We start from the raw sequence: 22,701 nt of genomic DNA on the forward strand, positions 1-22,701 counted from the left end.
ATGAGTCGGGCGGGGGCAGGCCTTCATGCAGTTGCGGGCTTGGGTGCCGGCTTGTTTGGCTTACGCACCCAGGGACGTTTCTGTCCCCCAGCTGGGCCCCTGTCGGGCTGGGAGGGTTTACCCGCGGGCCCTGACTGACGAACAAAGCGCTTCTGTGCGGGAAAAGAAGGACCCGGCTTGCAGCGGGGTTCCTTCCCCTTGGAGGACTGAGGGAGGAAAGTGCTTTTCCCTCCTGTGACAGCTTTGATAATGTCGTCCAGAGAAGACCCAAAAAGCCTCTCACCCTTGAAGGGCAAATCCGCCAGGGCCTTCTTAGAGGCCTGGTCCGCAGACCAGCATTTTAGCCAAAGGAGGCGGCGTAAAACCACCGCCGAGACAGAGGCCCTGGATACCAAGGGTGCTGCATCTAGTGAAGCGTCACAAACATAGACAAGGCCCTGGACCAGTTGGTCAGCCAGTCTAATTACCTCGGATGGGAGCTGGTGCTCCTCCGCAGCCTGGCGCAAAATCTTTGCCCACTCAGTAAGTGTCTGAGACACCAGGGCAGTGGCCACAATAGGCCGCAAGGCAGACCCCAGCATGGTAAACATGGAGCGGGTCAGTGCTTCAGATCTTCTATCAGTCTGATCCTTAAAAGCAGGAACTACAGGGAGAGTGGTCACTTTGTTTAACCGGGCGACCGGAGGGTCCACCACCGGAGGAGAAGCCCACTTCTTTAAGACGTTCTCCTCAAAGGGGTATCGAGCCGCCAGGCGGTGAGGGACTACAAAAGCCTTCTGCGGCTTTTCCCATTCCGCATCAATGAATTTATCAAAGAAGGGCACATAAGGAAAAACCTTAACAGAGCGGTCTAATTTGTGAGAACCAAAAGAGACCGAGCCCTCAGCGGATACCTCAGCTGTACTATCTAGCTTAAGGGAGTCCCTTACAGCATTGATAAGCTCCCTGACAAGTGCCTTATCATGCCCAGACCCAGTTACAGTGTCTTCCTCAGGAAGGTCCTGGTCCACGTCTTCAGATACAACAGAACCAGGCACCTGCGCAGCCAGGTCCTGGTCTGAGTCTGAACATTCCCCTGGGGATAGCGGAGGGAGGGGGCGCTTTTTACCCCCTTTACTGCCACATGCCGCTTCCACCCTGGCCACAAATGTCTCCAGGACTGCCGACAAGGAGTCTATAGTGAGTGCAGAAGCAGAGGTACCAGCTGCCTCTGCCATGCTGGGGGGGGGAAGTAGGACTAGATACTGACTCCTTTAAACCTGAGGAAAAAAAGCTCCCAGGGCCCAGTTCAGAATGAACACAAAAGCCACCCACCACTCCTGCTGTGCTGACCGGGGGGGGGGGGGGGGGGGAGAGGTGTACAGGGGACTCACCACCGGAGAAGAACTGCTCCGCGCCGCTGCCCGTGTCCCACACACAGCGTGTGTGATGTGTGGAGAAGTCGTGAGGTAGTGGAATGCTGTGAAGGTGTCCCCACCCCCGCCCCATCCCGACAGCATGCACAACAGAGGGAAAAAAGGGGGAGCAGGGAAGGGAGGATACCCAAACCCCAGGAATGCCCAGCCGTACCACCCCACCTCAGAGGAAGGGACTGTACTTACCCGTCCTTGCGACGACTCACTGGTGCATTCCAGACAGGCATACAACCGCAATGGAGGTAGCCGTCAGCCCGGTCCACTGTGAGTGAGACAACACTACAGCTCAGTCATGTGCGGACCTCGGAGCAAAGCTCACTGGCCACCCCAGGAGTCATGGGGCATGTCGTGGCAGACCCAGCCTCTTTGCAAGGGTGTGCCCACGCTCGCTGGCCGAACTGAGAAGACTACAAGGATCTATAATATCCAGCCTGTCTCTCAGCCGACGGTTGTAGAAAAATAAAAATAAATAGAAAAATAAAACAAAATCCTTCTTCGGGCGTTGGGCCCAAAGGGAGCCATACGTCCTTCTCCTTTGCTAGGCAGAACGAAACTGAGGCTGCATGCTGCTGGGAGGAGGGTTATGTCCGGAGGGACCGCCCCCTGGGCGGGGCTGTTCAGCTCTGTTTTTAAAATGACATGTATATGTATCTAACATGTTCTGCCTAGTCCTCTCCTGTAAACAGGGAACATAACCCACTTTGTCATGAATGAAGAGGCTGTGTCCGTCCATGGACGACAAGAGAAAATACATTATTCTCTATGGAGATGGTTCACATCTCCACTCCAAAAAACGCAGAATTGGGCGGATTTGGCCGTTTTAGAACGTTTGTATTCCCATAGAAAGTAATGGAAACGCTCGGTTTAAGCGTCAAGCGTTTCTACAGGCCTTTTGTCGCTTTAATCAATAGAACATTTCACCCAGGCAGAAGATTAAAAAAAATAATCTAATCTACAAACATAGCAACAAGTGATGAAGATGATAATTTTTCCTATTGGCTAAAATAAAAAACGTCAAAAACGGACGACGCTGTATGCAAACACGCAAAACGCCGGAAAAAAAAACAACCAAAAACGCTACGCTCAGGTGTGAATGCAGCCTAAGGCTCTCACATCAGGCACAAAGTTGCTTACGTTAAATTTCTTAGTCTTGCTTCGTTTGGCATCATTGGTGAAGGGGCACCATCTCTTTCCCAGTGTGTTGGTTTAGATAAATATATTTGCTCAAACTTCAAAAGGTATCTTGGCTGTAATGTGATGAACAAAAAAGTTAGCAAAAATATGACAGTGATATACAGCAAGCATATTGATCATTTACTTCAAATTAAAAAATACATATGCTTTACAAAAAGTGATCGGCAATGCATACAAAAAATAAAAAATAAATTTGATAAGGGAATTTATAGTGGTTATATTAAAAAAGGAGTTGTAAAAGGAAAAAAAAAGGATTTTTGTACTCACCGTAAAATCCATTTCTCTGAGTTCATAGACGGACACAGCCTTCATTGACCTTAGGGTTATGCTTCTTCCTACCAGGAGATTTAGGCAGAATTCTACAGCACTTAAAGCGGTAGTTCACCCCCCCCCCCCCCCCCCCCCCCCGACACATTTTACCATCGAGACAGGCATTGTAGCGCGAGCTACAGTATGCCGGTCCCGATTTTTTTAACCCCGTACTCACCTTGTAGTCGTCCATCGTAGATTTCGGCTCCCGCGGGGAATGGGCGTGCCTATGGAGAGGGAGGATGATTGACGGCCGGCCCTGGCACGTCACTCTCCCCGAAGACAGCCGGAGTAGGTCTCGGCTCTTCACGGCGCCTGCGCACAGGCTATGCGCACGCGTCGTGAAGACCAAGCCTATTTCGGCTATTTCCGGAGAAGCGTGACGCGCCAGAGCCGGCCGTCAATCATCCTCAGTCTCCATAGGCACGCCCATTCCCCGGTATCTTCGATGGACTACAAGGTGAGTACGGGGGTAAAAAATGCGGGACAGGCATACTGTAGCTCGCGCTACAATGCCTGATTTTAAGGTAAAAGATTTTTTTTTTTTTTTTTTTTCCCCGTCGATAGGGTGAACCCCCGCTTTAAGGTGTTAAAAACGTTCCTTCATGCCGCTCCTCCCAGGGGGCGTGGCTCCCCCAGGCATAACCCCCACTCTGCTCTAGCAGCTTCAGTTCGTAACAAGCAGTACAAACCAAGGAGGGGTGGGTGCTGTGTCAGTCTATGAACTCAGAGAAATGGATTTTACGGTGAGTACAAAAATCCTTTTTTCTCTTTCGTTTATAGACGGACACAGCCTTCATTGACCTTAGGGACATCCCCAAGCAGTGTCAAAAAAATTTGATGGGTGGGAAAATAACACAGCAAAAACAGGTTACACCCCAAACAAAACCGGAGTTACTCAACGGAGGAACTCCAACCTTAAACTGCCGCCTGTAACACCCTGCGGCCGAAGGAGTCATCAGAAGATGCACTCACATCCACCTTATAAAACTTTGAAAAAGCGTGGACCGACGACCAGGTCGCAGCCTTACCCACCTGTAACACAGAGGCTTAGTGTCGGAAAGCCCAGGAGGCCCCGATCGTCCTGGTCGAATGCGCCGTGACCCGAAAGGGAGGCGCCCGCCCCTTCAGGGCGTAGGCCTGAAGCACAACCTGTCGGATCCACCTGGAAATGGTGGCCGACGAGACTGCCAGGCCCTTACTGGGACCGGACACAGACACGAACAGCGAGTCCGACTTCCGGAACTGAGCTGTCGCCGACAAGTAAACTCGAAGGGCCCGAACCACATCCAGAGAATGTAAAATGGCTTCCTTCGGGTTCTTCGGCTGAGGACATAATGATGGAACAACAATGTCCTCGTTAATGTGAAAGGCCGAAACGACCTTCGGAAGAAAAGAGGGCTGCGGGCGCAGCACCGCCTTATCCTGATGGATGACCAAGTAGGGGGCCTTGCAAGACAAGGCCGCCAGTTCAGACAGACACTCGTCTGATAGAGGTAATAGCTACCAGAAAGACCACCTTCTGCGACAAGGTCAGCAAAGGGATCTCCCGAATGTCCTCAAAGGGGGCACGCTGAAGCGCCGAGAGGACCAAATTCAAGTCCCAAGAAGGTAGCGGAGGGCGCACCGGGGGGGCCACATGCCGGACCCCCTGCACAAACGTGCGAACCAAAGAATTCGCTGCCAAGGGACGCTGAAAATAAACAGCCAGAGCAGAAATCTGACTCTTGATCGTGCTCAAGGCAAGAGCCTGGTCCACTCCCCGCTGTAGGAACAGCAGGATCCGGGACACCACGTAAGTACGGGGGTGCCACTTCATCTCCTCACACCTAGAGATGTATGCTTTCCATGTACGATGGTAAATTTTTCGAGAAGTGGACTTCCGTGCACGCAGCATGGTAGAGATTACCGGGCCCGACAGGCCCCGGTCCTTCAGTACCTGGTTCTCAACAGCCACGCCGTTAAAGCCAGTGACCGTAAAGCAGGATGGAAGATCGGGCCCTGAGACAGGAGATCTTCCCTCAGAGGCAGACGCCAGGGGGCGTCTGCCACCAGACGTACCAGGTCCGCGTACCAAGAGCGACGCGGCCAATCTGGGGCGATCAGGATCGTTGGAATACCTTCGGCTTACACCCTGCGCAGCAGGCGGGGTAGGAGCCTTAGAGGAGGGAAGGCGTAAATCAGGTGATATTGACCCCAGGGAGCCACTAACGCGTCTGACGCGTCTGCCCACGGGTCCTTTGACCTGGCCACAAACCGTGGTACCTTCCGATTGAGACGGGACGCCAGAAGGTCCACGTCTGGAGTGCCCCATTTTTGGCACAGGACCTGAAACACCTCCGGGTGGAGAGACCACTCCCCTTGATCCAGAGTCATGCGACTTAGGAAGTCGGCTTGCCAATTCAGAACTCCCGGAATGTATACCGCCGACAGGGCCGGAACGGACCTTTCGGCCCACCGAAGTATGTGAGCGACCTCCGTCGCCGTGGCCGAGCTCCTTGTGCCGCCCTGATGATTGAAGTACGCCGCGGCCGTGGCGTTGTCGGACTGGATCCTGACAGGACGGCCCTGTAGCTCCAGGGACCACCTGACAAGGCACAGCTTGATTGCTCGGAGCTCCAGGATATTGATCGGCAGGCGGGACTCCTCCCGAGTCCAGCGCCCCTGGGCTGACTGGGTGCCCCAGACGCCCCCCCAGCCGAAGAGGCTGGCATCCGTCGTGACCACTGTCCAGCGGCACGGAAGAAAAGACTTCCCGGACCGAAGCTCCGGAGACGTCAGCCACCATGCCAGGGAAGACTTGGCCAGATGGCTCAACCGAATCTGGCGATCCAGAGAAGATGGGACCCTGTCCCATCGTGACAGAATCTCCTTCTGTAGTACCCTGGTGTGGAATTGGGCATACGGAACCGCCTCGAAGGAGGCCACCATCAGACCCAGAACCCGCATGCAGAAGCGAAGAGATGACCACTTCTGGGTCAACAACTGTCTCACTGCAGATTGCAGGGTCAGCAGTTTTTTCGATGGGAGGAACACTTTTGTCTCCCCCGAATCCAAAACCAGCCCCAGGTGTTCCAGCCTCTGGGACGGAACCAACACTGATTTTCTGAGATTCAGAAACCAGCCGAACTCCTGCAGAGTCAGACACGTGATGGACACGTCCTCCTCTAACTCTGAGCCTGAAGAAGCTCTCAGGAGAAGGTCGTCCAGGTATCCCACGATAGCGATCCCTCGCTGCCGTAGCAAGGCCAGGATCGGGGCGAGCACCTTGGTGAACACCCGTGGTGCCGACGCCAGCCCGAACGGGAGGGCCACGAATTGATAGTGGTCCTCCCCGATCGCAAAGCGCAGATACCTTTGGTGGCTTGTGCAAACGGGAACATGCAGGTATGCGTCCATGATGTCTAAGGACGCCATGAAGTCCCCCTGGTGGAGGGACGCTATGATAGAACGGACCGACTCCATCCTGAATCGCTGCACCTTGACAAAAGGAGTCGAGGGCCTTTAGGTCCAGGATAGGGCGAACCCCTCCCTTCTTGGGGACCACGAACAGATTGGAGTAGAACCCCCGAAACCGTTCCAGCGAGGGGACCGGCACAACCACCCCCCTGTCCAGAAGATCCTGGACAGCCCCGGACAGGGCTAGCCGACGATCCGGAGGAAGCTGGAGGTTGGATGGAAAAAATCTGTTTGGGGGACAAGAAAGGAACTATCTTGTACCCCGAGGCGACCACCTCGCAAACCCAACGGTCGGATAGAAGAGAATTCCACCGATCCACGAAGTCGTGAAGCCGTCCCCCCACCCGAGACCCGGGCGGGGGCAGACCTTCATGCGGAAGCAGGCTTGTCCACAGGCTTGTTCGTTTTTTTTTAACCAGGGGCGCTTACGCCCGGCAGCAAGGGCTTTTGCACCTTGCGGACCTTTTCCAGCCGCGCTGGCGCACGAAAAAAACGCTTAGGGGTAGTAAAAGTAGGACCTTGCTTGCGGCGAGGTTCCCTACCCTTCCCCGACTGAGGGAGCAAGGTGCTCTTACCTCCAGTGGCATCCTTGATGTCATCCAGGGATGCCCCCAAAAGCCGTCCGCCCTTAAAGGGCAAATCTACCAAGGCCTTTTTTGAGGACTGGTCAGCCGACCAGCACTTCAGCCATATAAGGCGGCGCAGAACCACTGCGTAGACAGAAGCCCTGGAAAGCAAAGGAATCTAATCCATATCCGCCTCGCAGAGAAACTTCTGACCCTGAATCAACTGTTCAGCCAGGTCCCTAGAGGATTCGGAAGCCCCCTGGACCTCCAGGTCCTGCAGCAGGAGCTTCGCCCTTTCAGTCAGCGTCTGAGCTACCAGGGCTCCGGCCAGAGCCGGCCTTACCACCGAACCCACCACCGAGAACAGGGAGCGGGCCATGGCCTCCACTTTCCTATCAGCGGGGTCCTTGAAAGCAGGAGCCCCCTCCACAGGCAACGTAGTAGCCTTACTCAGTCTGGACACAGGAGGGTCCACCGACGGAGGAGTGACCCACTTTTTTAAAAAGTCCTCCTCCAGGGGGTAACGGGTAGCAAAGCTTTTAGGAACCGTAAAAAACCTTTTGCGGTGTATCCCATTCCTTATACAACATATTGTCTAAATAAGGAACACAGGGGAATACCTTAGCGGTACGCGGTGGTTTGCGGAATCCAAAAGGGACCGACACCGCTGGTGTCTCCGCCACATCCTCTAAATGAAGAGTCTCACGCACCGCAGTAATAAGAGCTCCAACAAATTCCTTATCAGCAGACTCCGCAGCAGAGTCATCCTTGCTGTCCATGTGGGTTAAGCCCGCATCCTCTGACACGACAGAACCAGAAGCAGCAATAGCGTTGTCAGATTCTGCGTCAGAGATATCCCCAGAAACAGCCTCCGGGGGGGGGGTGCTTTTTTACCCCCCAACCGAGCACTGGCTGCTTCAAACCTGGTGAGAAAAAGACTCCAGGACAGCCGACACCGACTCAACAGATGGGGAAGGGGCGCTAAGGGTTAATTCCGGCATTGTAAGGAATGAGGGGCCTGATTCAGGCTCCATATTGCCGTTGCCATTTCACCCCTACTGCCAAGGGCAGGAAAAAAGTCCCCCACAGGTCACCTCCCGGGAGCACAGTATGGGGCCCCCTGAGACTCACCACCCTCTGGTACAGCGCGGTCTGTGAAGGCAAGTGTGTGCTGAGGAGAAGCTGCAGCGCTGCGTCTGTCCCCTCAGATGATTCGCGGTCTTTTTTCCCCGCCGAAACGGCCACTAGAGGCCGAACTAGTGCTGAAAACAGCGCCGGCCACAAGAAAATGGCCGCCGAATAATACAAGCGCGGCTCCGGCAAAATGGCCGCCGTTGCGCAGTTTTAAAAAAAGACAGTGTACCCAAAAATGACAGTACACCAAAACAGCACACAGCACACACAAAAATGCCCAGAATGTCCACCACAGTCGTCACCCAAAGGGGGGAAGGAGGGAGAGGAATAAGGGAGAGAGGAAAGCAGTGGAAAACCCTCAGTCGACCTCCAAAGGGAAAACATTCCAGCCAGACCACTTACCTGAGTAAGGGGCCACTACTTACCTGTCCTGCGACTACCCGGCTGGAGGTATCCCAGACAGAACCAACGTCCGCGAACGGCATGGTTGTCAGCCAGACACACTGTGACAAGGCCATAGAGACCGGTCATATGTGTGCCCTAGAACCGAAGTTCCCCGGCCGCCCCTGGAGCAATGGGGCCTGTCGTGGACGTCCCAAAGCGGAGCTGAGGGCCGGCACACGCTCAAAGGCCGAACCTGGGGGGACTACAAGGGTCGAGGACCCAGCCTGTCACCCAGTCGGCTGTTGATAGAAGAATCGCAGGATTCAAAAATAAAAATAAAATTAAAAAGCGAGGAAAAAACTCGCAAAATGCAAAAAAATTTGCAAGAAAAAACTCCAGAGTCCAGGACTCCAGAGAGAGCCTGACTCTCCTGACGGTTAGGCAGAAACAAACTGAAGCTGCTAGAGCAGAGTGGGGGTTATGCCTGGGGGAGCCACGCCCCCTGGGAGGAGCGGCATGAAGGAAAGTTTTTAACACCTTAAGTGCTGTAGAATTCTGCCTAAATCTCCTGGTAGGAAGAAGCATAACCCTAAGGTCAATGAAGGCTGTGTCCGTCTATGAACGAAAGAGAAAAAAATGTTTTGCCTAAAATTAATGTCTGCAAGGTAGACAGAATAGTGTAATGATAAAAAAAAAAACGAGTAAATACCTATTAAATTCCTTCATCTATCACCTCCGGCATTCTAGTTTGTTCTCTCATTCACTTCCTGGTTTGCGGCACTCGTTCATGCAAGAACTACATTTCCCAGTATGAATTGCGGCACGCCCAGTAATTCATACCTCCTTGAAGTCGAACACGTAGAGAGCGTGCTGCCGCAAATATGTAGTTCCCAGGAGGGGGCGAGCACGTCACGGACCACCGCAGTAAAGCCTCCCTTCACGGTGGTGAGTAACAATCAGACAAGCAGGAAGTGAACAGAGAAGAAATAGAGCAACTTCTGAGCAAAAACGAACAATGAGGAAGTGAAAAGAGGAATGTCTGCAGGTAAAGAATGCTTATTATTAAAAAAAAATGTTTTCCTTTACAACCCCTTTAATATTTTCTTCCCACTAACCCATGGTGCTCTCGGAACATGTCATGTTAAAGTAATAATCACCTGAAATTAAAAATGATTAACCACTTGCTTACTGGGCACCTAAACCCCTTTCCTTCCCAGGCCAATATTCAGCACTGTCACTCTTTGAATGACAATTGCGTGGTCATGCATCACTGTACCCATATGACATTTTTAATTTTATCCCACAAATAGAGCCTTCTTCCGGTGGTATTTAACCACTTCAGCCCCCGACCATTTGGCTGCCAAATGACCAAATGCCACTTTTTTGTGATTCGCCACTGCGTCGCTTTAACTGACAATTGCGCGGTCGTGTGACGTGGCTCCCAAACAAAAAAGTGACATCTTCCCCCCCCCCACCACAAATAGAGCTTTTTAGTGGTATTTGTTTACCTCTGCGGGTTTTATTTTTTGCACTATAGAGCGACAAGAAAAAAAAAAATTTAAAATATATATTTTGTACTTTTTGCTATAATAAATATCCCCAATTATAAAGGGCGAATGTCTCAGTTTAACTAGTTCCCCGACCTGCCGCCGCAGTTCTACCGCGGCAGGTCGGCTCTCCTGGGCGAGAGCCCGTAGCTCTACGTCGGGTGCACGCGCGCACCTCCCCGCCGTTCCAGATGATCAGATTTGCTTCAGAACTGATCAATCACCAGGTCCAGGCCAATAAAATCTGGTCTGGACCTGGTGATCAGTCTTAACCAATGGTTGTCTTCCCCTGTCTCTGTATTTGTAAACATTGACAGGGGAAGTACTGCTCTCTCCCTCATGTCGGTCTTTTCGTTCCAGACCGAGAGGGAGAGAGCATCCAACTGTAAGTTGCACAACAGCACACTGACACCAGGTCACGTGGGCAGACAATTAACCCCCTGATCTCCCCCCAAATTAACCCCTTCACTGCCTGTCACTGTCACCCAGTACAGCGATCAGATTTTTTTTTGATCGCTGTACTAGTGTCAGTGACTAAAATAATTGTTAGGGTAATTAGTCTTAGGCCCTTATTAGTCTAGGGACCCCCCCCCCCCCAAAGGTTTAACCCCTTGATTACCCCCGTCACCAGTGATCACAGTATAAGTCACGAGTGACGCAGTTTAGCTAGTTTATTTTTATAGCGTCAAGAGACCCGCCATATTTTTCCCAATAATGGTATAAACCCCTGATCGCCCGGCAGGTGATCAAAGTTTGGTTTTAGCGCCAGATAGGGTCTGCGTCGCCCCAGGCAGCGTCAGATTAGTGCCAGTAGCGCCAACACCCACGCACGCACCATACACCTCCCTTAATGGTATAGTATCTGAATGGATCGATACCTGATCTATGCTAGCGTCACCTGCAGTTTAGGGTTCCCAAAAACACATTGTTAGCAGGATCAGCCTAGATACCTGCTAGCACCCGCTTTTAGCCCCTTCGCCCAGCCCACCCAAGTGCAGTATCGATCGATCACTGTCACAAAACACAAAAACTCATAACTGCAGCGTTCGCAGAGTCAGGCCTGATCTCTGCGATCGCTAACAGTTTTTTGGTAGTGTTTGACTCAGTAGCTGACAGGTCAGGTGCTTTTTTAACCTGTGAATTTTACTACTGTACCCCTAAATTTAGAGCCCAAAATGGCAAATCGAAGGTACAGTGGTGAAGAAGCTCACTTGACAGATAGTGGAGGAGGTCACGCATCTGTCAAATTCTAGCTCCGAATATGATCCTGTAGACAACAGTGGCTCCCTGACAGATGGCTCCTATGACACAGTTGTGTTCCCTGCTAGGGTCAGGCGTACCAGACCCCGATCTTCTGCTTTCGCTGAGGTGCAAGAACTGCAGGGCTCTCGTATGGAGCAGAGTAGTACTAGCACCACTATTCCTTGTGGTGAACCGGCAAGCACCAGCGGCCTAGTACAGTGATGGCGAACCTTGGCACTCCAGATGTTTTGGAACTACATTTCCCATGATGCTACACTACACTGCAGAGTACATGAGCATCATGGGAAATGTAGTTCCAAAACATCTGGGGTGCCAAGGTTCGCCATCACTGGCCTAGTACATCCTGGTCGTATATCCAGCACTGCAGTATCACGTGGTGACGTGGCAAGTCCCATAAGTGCAGTTCAAGCTGGCAAACACACTAGTGTCCCACTGCCACCAAGAAGAAGAGAGACAGGCCTGTCGTCCCCATAGTGCCCTTCCTGCTGCATTCGCCAATCCTGATTGGGTACCCACCACTTCTGCAGCACCCGTACTTCCCTCATTCACTGGCCAACCCGGAATTCAGGTGGAAACCGTTGATTTTACGTCACTGGATTTTTATTCACTGTTTTTCACCGAAGATCTCCATAGATCTATTGTGGGCCAAAGCAATTTGTATGCTGGTCAATACATTGCCGCTAATCCACAGCTGTCCCTTGCCAGAGATTAGAAACCAATTACGGTTTCCGAATTTAAGGTCTTTCTGGACCTTTCCCTCATCATGGACATGACTAAAAAGAGTGAGCTGCGGATGTATTGGTCCACGCACCCAGTTCAATATATGCCCATTTTCTCTGCCTCCATGGCCAGGACAAGATACGAGCAGAGCTTGCTTCATGCATTTCAGTGACAATGAACTCTGTCGTCCTCGGGGAGACCCTGGATTCGATCAGCTCTACAAAATTCGGCCCCTCGTAAACCACTTCAACCAACGTTTTGCAGCCTTGTATAATGCCGATCAAGTTGTCTGCGTTGATGAGTCCCTGATTAAGTTTTCTGGCCGATTGTCTTTCAAGCAGTTCCTACCCAGCAAAGCGTGCCAGATACGGGGTCAAGATGTATAAGCTCTGTGACAGGGCAACAGTTTATACATCTAGCTTTATGGTTTACAAGGGAAAAGATAGCCACGTAGAGCCGGAGAACTGACCTGATTACATAGGGAGCACTGGTAGGATAGAGTGGGAATTGGTGTCACCCTTATTCGGAAAGGGGTACCACTTGTACGTGGACAATTATTACACAAGTGTGCCACTTTAGTCATCTTTTTGATTATGGAATTGGGGCATGTGGCACCGTGCGACCTAATCGCCGGGGCTTCCCCCAACAGCTTGTAGAATCCCATCTTAGTCGGGGGGAGAGAGCCTGCTTATTACAGTGTAATAATTTGTTAGCAGCCAAGTGGCAGGATTCACGGAATGTTTTCGTTCTGTCAACGCTTCACGCAGACACGGCAGTCCAAATTTCTATGGCGACTGGTGTTGGAGAAACCCCTCTGTATCCACGAGTACAACCTTAACATGGGAGGGGTGGACCTCAATGACCAGTTGTTGGCGCCGTACCCAATTGCCCGTAAGGCCAGACGCTGGTACAAAAAAGTGTCTGTTTATTTGTTTCAATTGGCTTTGCTGAAAGCACATGTGCTATACAGAGCTTCAGGACGGACTGGATCCTTCCTAAAATTCCAGGAAGAGATCGTCGCAGTCCTTCTGTTTCCAGACGGTGCTGTGCCCCACCTTCCCAACGCAAATGCAGTGAGCCGGCTTTATGAGAGGCATTTTCCTTTTGTCCTCCCTGGTACCACTACCCAAAGAACCCGCCAAAGAAGATGTTGTCTCTGCAACAAACGCGGATTTAGGCATGACATCCGCTTTTATTGTCCCTCCTGTCCTGACCAACCTGGTCTCTGCATTGGTGAATGTTTCAAACGCTACCACACACTAGTTGAGTTTTAGCGTAGGGTACAGCACCACACAGTCCTAGGCACACCAACACAGGGTCTCGGAAGATGTGATGGCCATTACATTTTGAGAGACCATAATCTGCAACATTCAGTTTAGTTTTTATAAAACTGGGGGGAAAAACCCCATCATTACAGCGGGAAGAAGCGTCGTGTCAACATCGGAAGAAGGCAGATGAAGAGCAGGCTGGCCGCCACTAGTAATTGAGCTAACACGAAGATAGTGGCGGCCAGCACTGAAGAAGGCACCGGAGAGCGAGCAGGAGAAGAACCGGGGAGCACCGAGATGACAGCGGAGAAGACCCCCGGAGAACGGAGAAGAACAGACAGCGGTGAAGACCGACGCACACCCCCCCCCCCCCCTCGCCGAAGAAGGCGGCCCCCCCTGAACAAAGAGCTAAAAAGAGCTGTCTAATAAATTACTTTAAAAACCCCGTGTTGTGTGTTAATTGACATTTTTCTTCCAGGTGAATGGGTAGGGTGGGGGGCCGGTATCTGGGGGCTCCCTTATTAAAGGGGGCTCCCAGATTCCGATAAGCCCCCTGCCCTCAGACCCCAACAACCAACGGCCAGGGTTGTCGGGAAGAGGCCCTGTCCTTATCAGCATGGGGACAGGGTGCTCTGGGGGTGGGGGGGCAGCAGGGCGCGCCCCAGAGTACCCAACCCCCCCCATGTGGAGGGCATGCGGCCAGGAGGGGGGGGGGCGCTCGCTCGTCCCCACTTCTTTCCTGACCGGCTAAGCAGCATGCTTTGGATACAGGTCTGGTATGGATTGTGCCGGTTTTTCGGCAAGGGGGGGGGGGGTCTCCTTACAACCCATACCAGACCTAAGGGCCTGGTATGCCCCTGGGTGGGGGGGGATCCCATGCCGGTTTTTTTATTTAAAATTTGGCGTGGAGTTCCCTCTCAGGATTCATACCAAACGCCGCAGCCAGAATTGGCGGGAATCCAAGTCGGATCCCCGTCGCTTCTATGACGGCTTTGTCTCCATCGCGCCAAGCAGGGCTGTGGAGTCGGTAGATAAATGTTCCGACTCCTCTAATATGCAAATGTATTTTTATACATTCCTTGAAGGAAAGAAGGGCAACATACATGTCATTACCACAGGAGTTTTAATAGCCTTAGCTGAATGACAGCAGTTTTTCCAATGGTTAAAGCTTCAGTCTTGAACTATTGACCCTCCACTTATACAAGTGTCTCTAGTCCTGCAAAAAACATTTACTTAATCCCTTATCAGTGAGAGGCTAGGTTACCCATGGGCGCTGCGTTCCCTGTAACAGCACAACACTATGGAAAGTATAAGTATTGCCGCTCCTAATTGTGCGTTGCGTGCCATATAGTGAAGCACATGAAAAGCATGCTTCTTCACAGTCACTTAACGTGTTCGTTTTGCAGTTACGCGAGGCACTGCATGCATTGGTCTTTATTCTTACAGTAGAGAAGTCATTAATTATAACTTTTTGTGAATTTGGAATTAAAAAAGCAAGTTTAAAATGTCCCATCTAAATTTAGTCGGCGCATTATTTGCCGACTCCAGGTACCCAAAATCTCCTCCAACTCCACAGCACTGGCGGCAAGCCAGCTTGGCGGTGGCTCCCGCGATGGGGCTCGTAGGTGGTCAATCTCGCCGAGAAAAGGAGCGAGATTGACACAATATCGCGGTCACCCACTGTACAGTCGAAATTCCGATGGAGGTTTGCACGTGGAAAAGTTTGACCGTGTGTACGCGGCATAACTTTTTGCGGGTGGATGCCCCCATGCTTCGGCATATATATTTTTTAGGCACAGGTTGCGTTAAAGGTTTATTTTTTACTGTTTTTTACTTTTTTTGGTATTTGCTTTGCAGGTATGGTATGGCATGGCAAGGTCTTACTGTTAAAATGTAATGTTACATTTTTTTCAATGTTAACCATCATTTGCTTAGCAGGTACGCCATTCAGTTGCAGCGCAAATTTATTTAGCGCGACAGCAACAGCGTTTGCTCCCATGATACATAAAGCCGCGACTCCATTGCTGTAGGAGGTGATTTCACCACCACAGTTAAAAAAAAAAAAAAAAAAAAAAAGAGCATATATGCCGAAGCTTGGGGGCATTAGGGGCGGAGGAGCGATTTTGCTCCTAATGCCGCGTACATACGGTCAAAATTCCGACAGGGGCTTGCCAGTGGAAAAGTCTGACCAGCATAACTTTTTTGCGGGAGGATGCCCCCATGCTTCGGCATATATAAATGGTGCATGTATGCCCATCATTAGAAGTGGGTGGATGAAGGGAGGTATTCTAATGGTGGGCATACACACCAATCAATCTTTTTTTTCAGTCAGCCAACTGGCTGTATGAAAAAAAAAAATTACAATACATGTCCAACAAGAACCATCAACGTATGGTATGTTGCTGGACTTTGAATGGTTATACCCAAAAAATGACATTGTGATGGTATTTAACTCCAGCCAGGATAGCGCGCTTTTACCCTCAAGCTTCTAATGTCTGCTGGCGGTGCAATGCCCTAAAAAGCGATTTGATCCACACATTATGGTCCTGCTCCTCTCTACAAACGCCTATTCAATGTCACCCAACACCAGTTAGCGAACTCCCCTGCCCTGGCACTACTTAATCTAGGAATTGAGACCATACACCCCTCTTCGATATGTCATGTCCCACATTCTATTGGCATCCAGACTAACCATAATGAGGCTGTGGAAATCTGGAACAGTTCCAACACCTGCCCAAGTCGTAGATATGGTAAACTTGCACTACTCCTACAAATCCATTATGGCGGCTTGCACTGGTCAGGAAAGCCTGGGCTCCCTGGTCCTCCTGCTCTAGAGCTGTGCCAATCCCCTGAATTACCACGCTAGGCGCATCTTTTCTTGACCGAGCAATTTGTTCTTACCGATAGTTTAATGCTTTAAATGTATCTTCACTAACATTGAAGTTAGAGTGGGCTCAACATGCCCCTCAGCAATTTTCTTGAGGTGTCTACTTTGCAAAATGGGGTCATTTGGGGGGCTTTTGTACTGCCCGGCAATTTTAGCACCTCAAGAAATAAGATAGACAGTCTTAAACTAAAAGCTGTGTAAATTCCAGAAAATGTACCCTAGTTTGTAGACGCTATAACTTTTGCGCAAACCAATAAAAATACGCTTGACATTTTTTTTATACTAAAGACATGTGGCTGAATACATGTTGGCCTTAATGTATGACTAAAATTGAGTTTGTTAGATTTTTTTTATAACGAAAAGTAGAAAATATTTTTTCTAAATTTTCGGTCTTTTTCCGTTTATAGCGCAAAAATTAAAAAAAAAAATCGCAGAGGCAATCAAGTACTATCAAAAGAAAGCTCTATTTGTGGGGAAAAAGGACGCAAATTTTGTTTGGGTACAATATTGTATGACCGCGCAATTACCAGTTAAAGCAGCACAGTGCCAAATTGTAAAAACACCTCTGGTCTTTAGGCTGACAAATGGTCCGGGGCTAAAGTGGTTAAGCAAATATGTATTCTACATTTTTTTGTACCCAGAAAAATATTGCAATAGGCTTATATTGATTGGTTTGCTCAAAACTAGGATTTGTGGCATTTTTTTTTACTAGTAATGGCGGCGATCTGCCATTTTTATCGTGACTGCGACTTCATGGAGGACACTTGACACATTTTTGGGACCATTGTAATTTTTACAGCAATCAGTGCTATAAAAATACAGATTACTGTAAAAATTACACTGGCAGTGAAGGGGTTAACCACTAGGGGGGGCGCTAAAGGGGTAAGTGTCCTAGGGAGTGATTCTGTTAGGGGGAGGAGCTACCAGTGACATGTCAGCGATCACTGTTCCCGATCACAGGGAGCAGTAGATCCGACATGTCACTAGGCATCTCCCTGTTGTGCCTTTGTCAACGGCAATTGCGGGCCTCCTGGGACCCGCAGGGTCACTCACAAGGCGGGCACATGTGGGTGTCAAATTTAAAGGGACATACAGGTACGCCCATGTGCCTGCCTGTGCCATTCTGCCGACATAAATCGGCGTGCGGCAAGTGGTTAAGGCCCAAAGATTTTCTGGAATATAATATATAAATATTACACACACACACACACACACACACACACACACACACTACCCTTTCTGGATTGTGGGAGCAGCATGCTTTTACCCCCAGTGGCAGTCTTAATGTCATCCAGCGAGGCTTCAAATAGCCTCTCACCCTTGAAGGGCAAATCCGCCAGAGCTTTCTTGGAAGTCTGGTCCGCGAACCAACACTTAAGCCAAATCAGGTGACGTAGTACCACAGTAGATACTGATGCTCTGGACCTATCAGGGTCCTTAAAAGCAGGGGTCCCCTTTACCAGAATTGTGATGAACTTGTTCAACCTGGATACCGGGGGGGTTCACCACCGGAGTAGATACCCTTTTGAAGAGGGTTTTCTGAACACTGAACACTCCATTCAGTGATAAGGTAGCACTAGAGGCCAAACCATGTGAAAAAAACTCCAAGAAGATGGTCGCAGGTTACCTAAAGAAAAAAAAAAAAAAACCACGAGCTACAAGAAAATGGCCGCCGCTGTCTTAGCAATAGGAAACAGCACGGCCACAAGAAAATGGCGCTGATTGATTGAGGTAAAATTAAAGCGGTTCTCCACCCTAAAGTGAAGTCGCGCTGATCGGCACCCTCCCCCCTCCAGTGTCACATTTGACACCTTTCAGGGGGGAGGGGGGTGCAGATACCTGTCTAAAGACAGGTATTTGCACCCACTTCCGGCCCGGCATTCACGGTCAAAAGACGAGAATTGCGTCACATTCTGTCGCCCCCCCCCCCCGTTGTGGGAGCAGGAGCAGCACGACTCGCGCATGCGCCGTAGGGAGCCGGTCAGTGAAGCCGGAGCGCTTCACTTCCTGGTTCCCTCAGCGTGGATGGAGGGAGGAGCAGCAGGGTGACGAGCGATCGCTCGTCCTCTGCTGCGGACGCCACTGGACTCCAGGACAGGCAAGTGTCCCAATATTAAAAGTCAGCAGCTGCAGTATTTGTAGCTGCTGGCTATTAATATTTTTTTTTGAGCGAACATCCGCTTTAAGGGCCAAAAACACTGGGCACTCAAACAGGGACCCAAAAAAGGCAGACAACCTACATCAGAGCGGACCCGGGCACCGGCACAGCCCCCCAGCCAGGAACAGGAGCCCCCCTCAGGTGACCTCCCAGTGAGATACACAGCAGGGCCATTCAAGCCTGGAGAGTAGGGATGGATGGGGAGAGAGGACTAGAGACCCCCTAATCGACCACCCCAGGAAAGCCCAGCTGTTCCATCCTGCCAAGACAGAAGGAACTATACTTCAGGAACCTGTCCCTGCGAGTACTGCTGGATGCGTTCCTGACAGACCCACCACCGAGCAGTATGGAGTGGCTGCCGGCGGGACAGCAGTAGCCCGGCCATATGTGGGCCCCGGAGAATATAGCCCACGACCACCCCTGGAGCAAACATGGTATATCGTGGCCGAAACCCGGCACGCAGCTTAGGCCTGCTCATGCTCTATGGCCGGACTGGGGAGACTACAAGGATCTATATTATCCAGCCTGTCACCCAGCCGGCAGTTGATAATAGATCTCAGGATCAAATTGTAGAAAAAAAAAAAAAAATGTAAAAAAAAAAGTTCCCAGAACCATGGGCCCTTAGGCAGGAAAAAAATAAATAAAACACTGAGCTACCGAGTGCAGGGTGAGGGGCTGTGACCAGAGGGACCGACCCCATGGCAGGGATTTTTAAAATATCTAACATGTCTGCCTAGTCCTCTAATAGACGGAAAATAAAACCCAAATGTCAAGATTTAAAGGAAGCTGTGTCTGTCCATGGACGAAAGAGAAAAATAACTTTCCTGTATAATAAAAACAGAAAGCATGCAGAGTCAAATTCCTTGTTTAAAACCATTGGGAGCCAGGGTATTGAGTTCATAGATCAACCAGGATTCCTTACTTCATTTACCAATGGTTGTCACCTTTCCAATACGCCTCTATTGCCCAGAATAGTAAACGCCCTAACATCCTTATGTGAAAATTCTCATTTATTCTATTTTCGTTTTCCAAATATACACTGATCAAAAAAGTTAAAAAAGGAACACTTTTGAATCAGAACTCCTGGGATATTGATCTGGTCAGTCAAGTAGAAGAGAGGGAGGGGTGTATACAGAGGGGGTTGTTAATTTTAATTAACAGCAAAGCAGCTGAAACTGATTAACAGGTGCACTAGATGGGCAACAATGAAACAACCTCCAAAACAGGAACGTTTTTTCAAGTGGAGGCGTCTGAGAATTCGTTTCCCCTACTCATCTTTTCTGCCTGTTTTTCACTAGTTTTGCATTTGGCTAGGGTCAGTGTCACTACTGGTAGCATGAGGCCATACTTGGACCCTAAAAAGGTTGAACAGGCAGTCCAACTCCTCCAGGATGGCACATCATACGCGTCATTGCCAGAAGGTTTGCAGTGTCTCCCAGCACAGTCTCAAGAGCATGGAGGAAATTCCAGGAGACAGGCAGTTACTCTAGGAGAGCTGGACAGAGCCGTAGAAGGTCCTCAACCCATCAGCAGGACCGGTATCTGCTCCTTTGTGCAAAGAGGAACAGGATGAGCACTGCCAGAGCCCTACAAAAGGACCTCCAGCAGGCCACTGGAGTGAATGCCTGACCAAGAAACAGACTTCATTGGGGTGGCATGAGGGCCGACGTCCTCTAGTGTGCTCACTGCCGGACACTGTGGAGCTTGATTGGCACTTGGGGGCCATACAAACTACTGAGGACCATTTAGAGAGTTGTTGCAATGAAAATTTCAGCAAATGGACTAGCTTGCTGCATAATTTTTTCACTTTGATTTTTGGGGTGTCTTTGAATTCAGCGCTCTGCAGGTGAATAATTTTAATTTCCATCAAAAGATGTGCCATCCTTTCATTACCAACACATTACCCAGTCCATACCATATCGGTATAGATATCCAGCATGAGATGTTTGGCTGTTGAGATCTGATGTGTTTTCCAAGTGTTCCTTTCATTTTTTTTGAGCAGTGTGTACCCTTTTGGTGTGGGTGTACTCATGTGTATATTTTAGTTTTTATTTACACATTGAATTTGATCAGCCCCTCATCCACCCTCTCCCTTCCCCACCCCCATTCCTGGTTCTCATTTTTTATTCTCATTTTCATATCTTAACTCATGCACTCAAATCTTTCAATGAGTTTGATATTAAATTTGGTTGAATCAATTATTCAGCGTTATTCCATTATTATACTGCTGTTGGTGTGCTGGAGCCTGTTCTACGAACGGCTCTGCCACAAATATTTCCTCCCCCGATGTTCTTCCGTTTCAGTCATCCCCTGCGTTCCACGCCGGCTGACTTTCTGGTGACCACAGGACGAACGGCTGCAGTTTCCAGACCTCTGCCTATTCGTGGACGTTTCACCTGGAACACCGGATTGCACCGAGAGTTAAGACGAGCCTGCTTTTAATCCACCTGTGCACCTCTGCACATTATTTGTGCATAAATAAATTGTAATCAACCCATTACACTTTAGGTGGCACTTCCTGTTTTTCTCTCTCATCTGACAGGGAAAAAAAAAAAAACACAAACAAACAAACACACAAACTGTGGAGCGCCCCCCCCCCCCCCCCCAACTGCACAGACTACATAGGGAGTGCTGGCAAGATTGGGACTTGGAGTCACCCTTAAGGAATACCACTTGTATGTGGACAATTACACAAGCGTGCCACTTTTTTTTTTGCTGGGGCTTCCCCCCCAACGGCTTGTAGATTCTGGACTTAGACAGGGGAGAGAGCCTGCTTGAAGTGCATTTGCTTGAAGTGGAGGGAGACACGGAATGTTTTAGTTCTGTCCTGCCTTCACGCAGATACGACAGTCAAAATTGCAACGGCAACTGGTGTTGTGAAGCTCCTATGTGTCCACGAAAACAACCTTAACATGGTAGGGGTGGACTTCAATGACCCGAGGATGGCTCTGTACTTAATTGTCTGCAAGACCAGACACTGGTATTTAAAAAATATAAATAAAAAGTCTATACTTATTCCAATTGGCTCTACTGAACACTTATGTGCTATACAAAGAGTCAGGACCAACCCAGAACCTTCTTAAAATTACAGGAAGAGATCACAGCCCTTGTGTTTCAAGACAGTGCTGTGACCCAATGCAAATGCAGTGAGCCGGCTGCATAAGAGGCACTTCTCAGGAGTCCTCCGTAGTAACCCTACCCAAAGATGTCATGTCTGCAGAAGACGTGGATATAGGCATGACACCCCCCTATAAAAAAAGTGCACGTATGCCCATCATTAGAAGTGGGTGGATGTATTCTAATGGTGAGCATGCTCACCAATCAATCTTTATTTAGCTGCATATAAAAAAAAAAAAAAAAAAAAAACAAACAAACACAATTACAATATATGACCAACACGGGATCTAGTGCTTAGTTTCAATAATGTATTCCTCCAGTAAAAACAGCATACAGAATACTCACAAGTGCAGTACTTAAGCAGTGTGGGCTATTCGAATAGAACGATCGCCATGTACAAACGAGGTGACTGCAGGATGACATCAAATGATTGCCTTGAGGGAGATTCGAGGCTGGGTAATCTTTTAAAGGAAGGTTTATTCATTCTATGCATCAAGATAAAAACGTGTGTAGCAGGGTCCCCAGCACACCCCCCCCCCCCCCCAATTACTTACCTGAGCCCCAACTCTAGGGGTGCAACGGATCAAAAAAACTCATGGATCGGATCAGCCAAAAAAAGAATAAAAAAATAAATAAATAAAAAACACAAATCTTGCTACACCCACCGGAGTTTTAGATTTCACATTTATTTTCAACACAAAACGGAGCTTATGTGCTTAAATACAGTGTTTGGAAATCTGACGGACTGTTTAATGTTACATTTTAAAAGCCATGAATAAGCACTGATTTTGTGCGAAACGTCGGCTGTCCCCCGTTTCTGTTGCTGTGATCTGGTAATGGAATAAAAAATCTCGCGCCCTTCGTGCAGACCCCACCCTGAGGACTGATACCCCGACCGATCCGACCTCCCGACACCCCACGCAGTGGCTTCTGAGGCAACAGATTACCTCTTACATTCGAACTTTCCCATCCATTCCGGACATCCTTGCTGAACCATCAGAGTTTGAGGCGCTGCTTCTGCAGGCGGATCCTCCAACGCATGTGGTATCTCAGCTCTACTCCCTGTTACTCAATATCTTCTCCCCTGACCCCCCGCCGTTTACAGCGGCCTGGGAAACGGACCTTCGTCACTCTATCTCCCTTATTGACTGGAAGAAGTGCTTTGTCCTGACTCACAAACTATCCCTGGCCACTAAGACCCAAGAGAAGGGGTTCAAGTTGCTAACGAGATGGTACAGGTGCCGACAACTATCCATCATTTCAATTCGGCAGTGCCGGAT

The 22,701-nt window shown here is 49.7% G+C and overlaps 1 protein-coding gene across 1 annotated transcript in view; it reads right to left on the reverse strand.

The window, feature by feature from the left end:
- The window catches only part of POLR2B (RNA polymerase II subunit B), a 601,249-nt gene that overhangs the window by 534,521 nt on the left and 44,027 nt on the right, over nt 1-22,701 (reverse strand). Inside the window, 1 exon segment of the mRNA XM_040322519.1 lies at nt 2,550-2,662. Within this exon segment, the coding sequence (XP_040178453.1) occupies nt 2,550-2,662 (113 nt within the window).

The sequence above is a fragment of the Rana temporaria genome, chromosome 1 (genome assembly GCF_905171775.1).
Source record: "Rana temporaria chromosome 1, aRanTem1.1, whole genome shotgun sequence".
Lineage (NCBI taxonomy): Eukaryota > Metazoa > Chordata > Amphibia > Anura > Ranidae > Rana > Rana temporaria.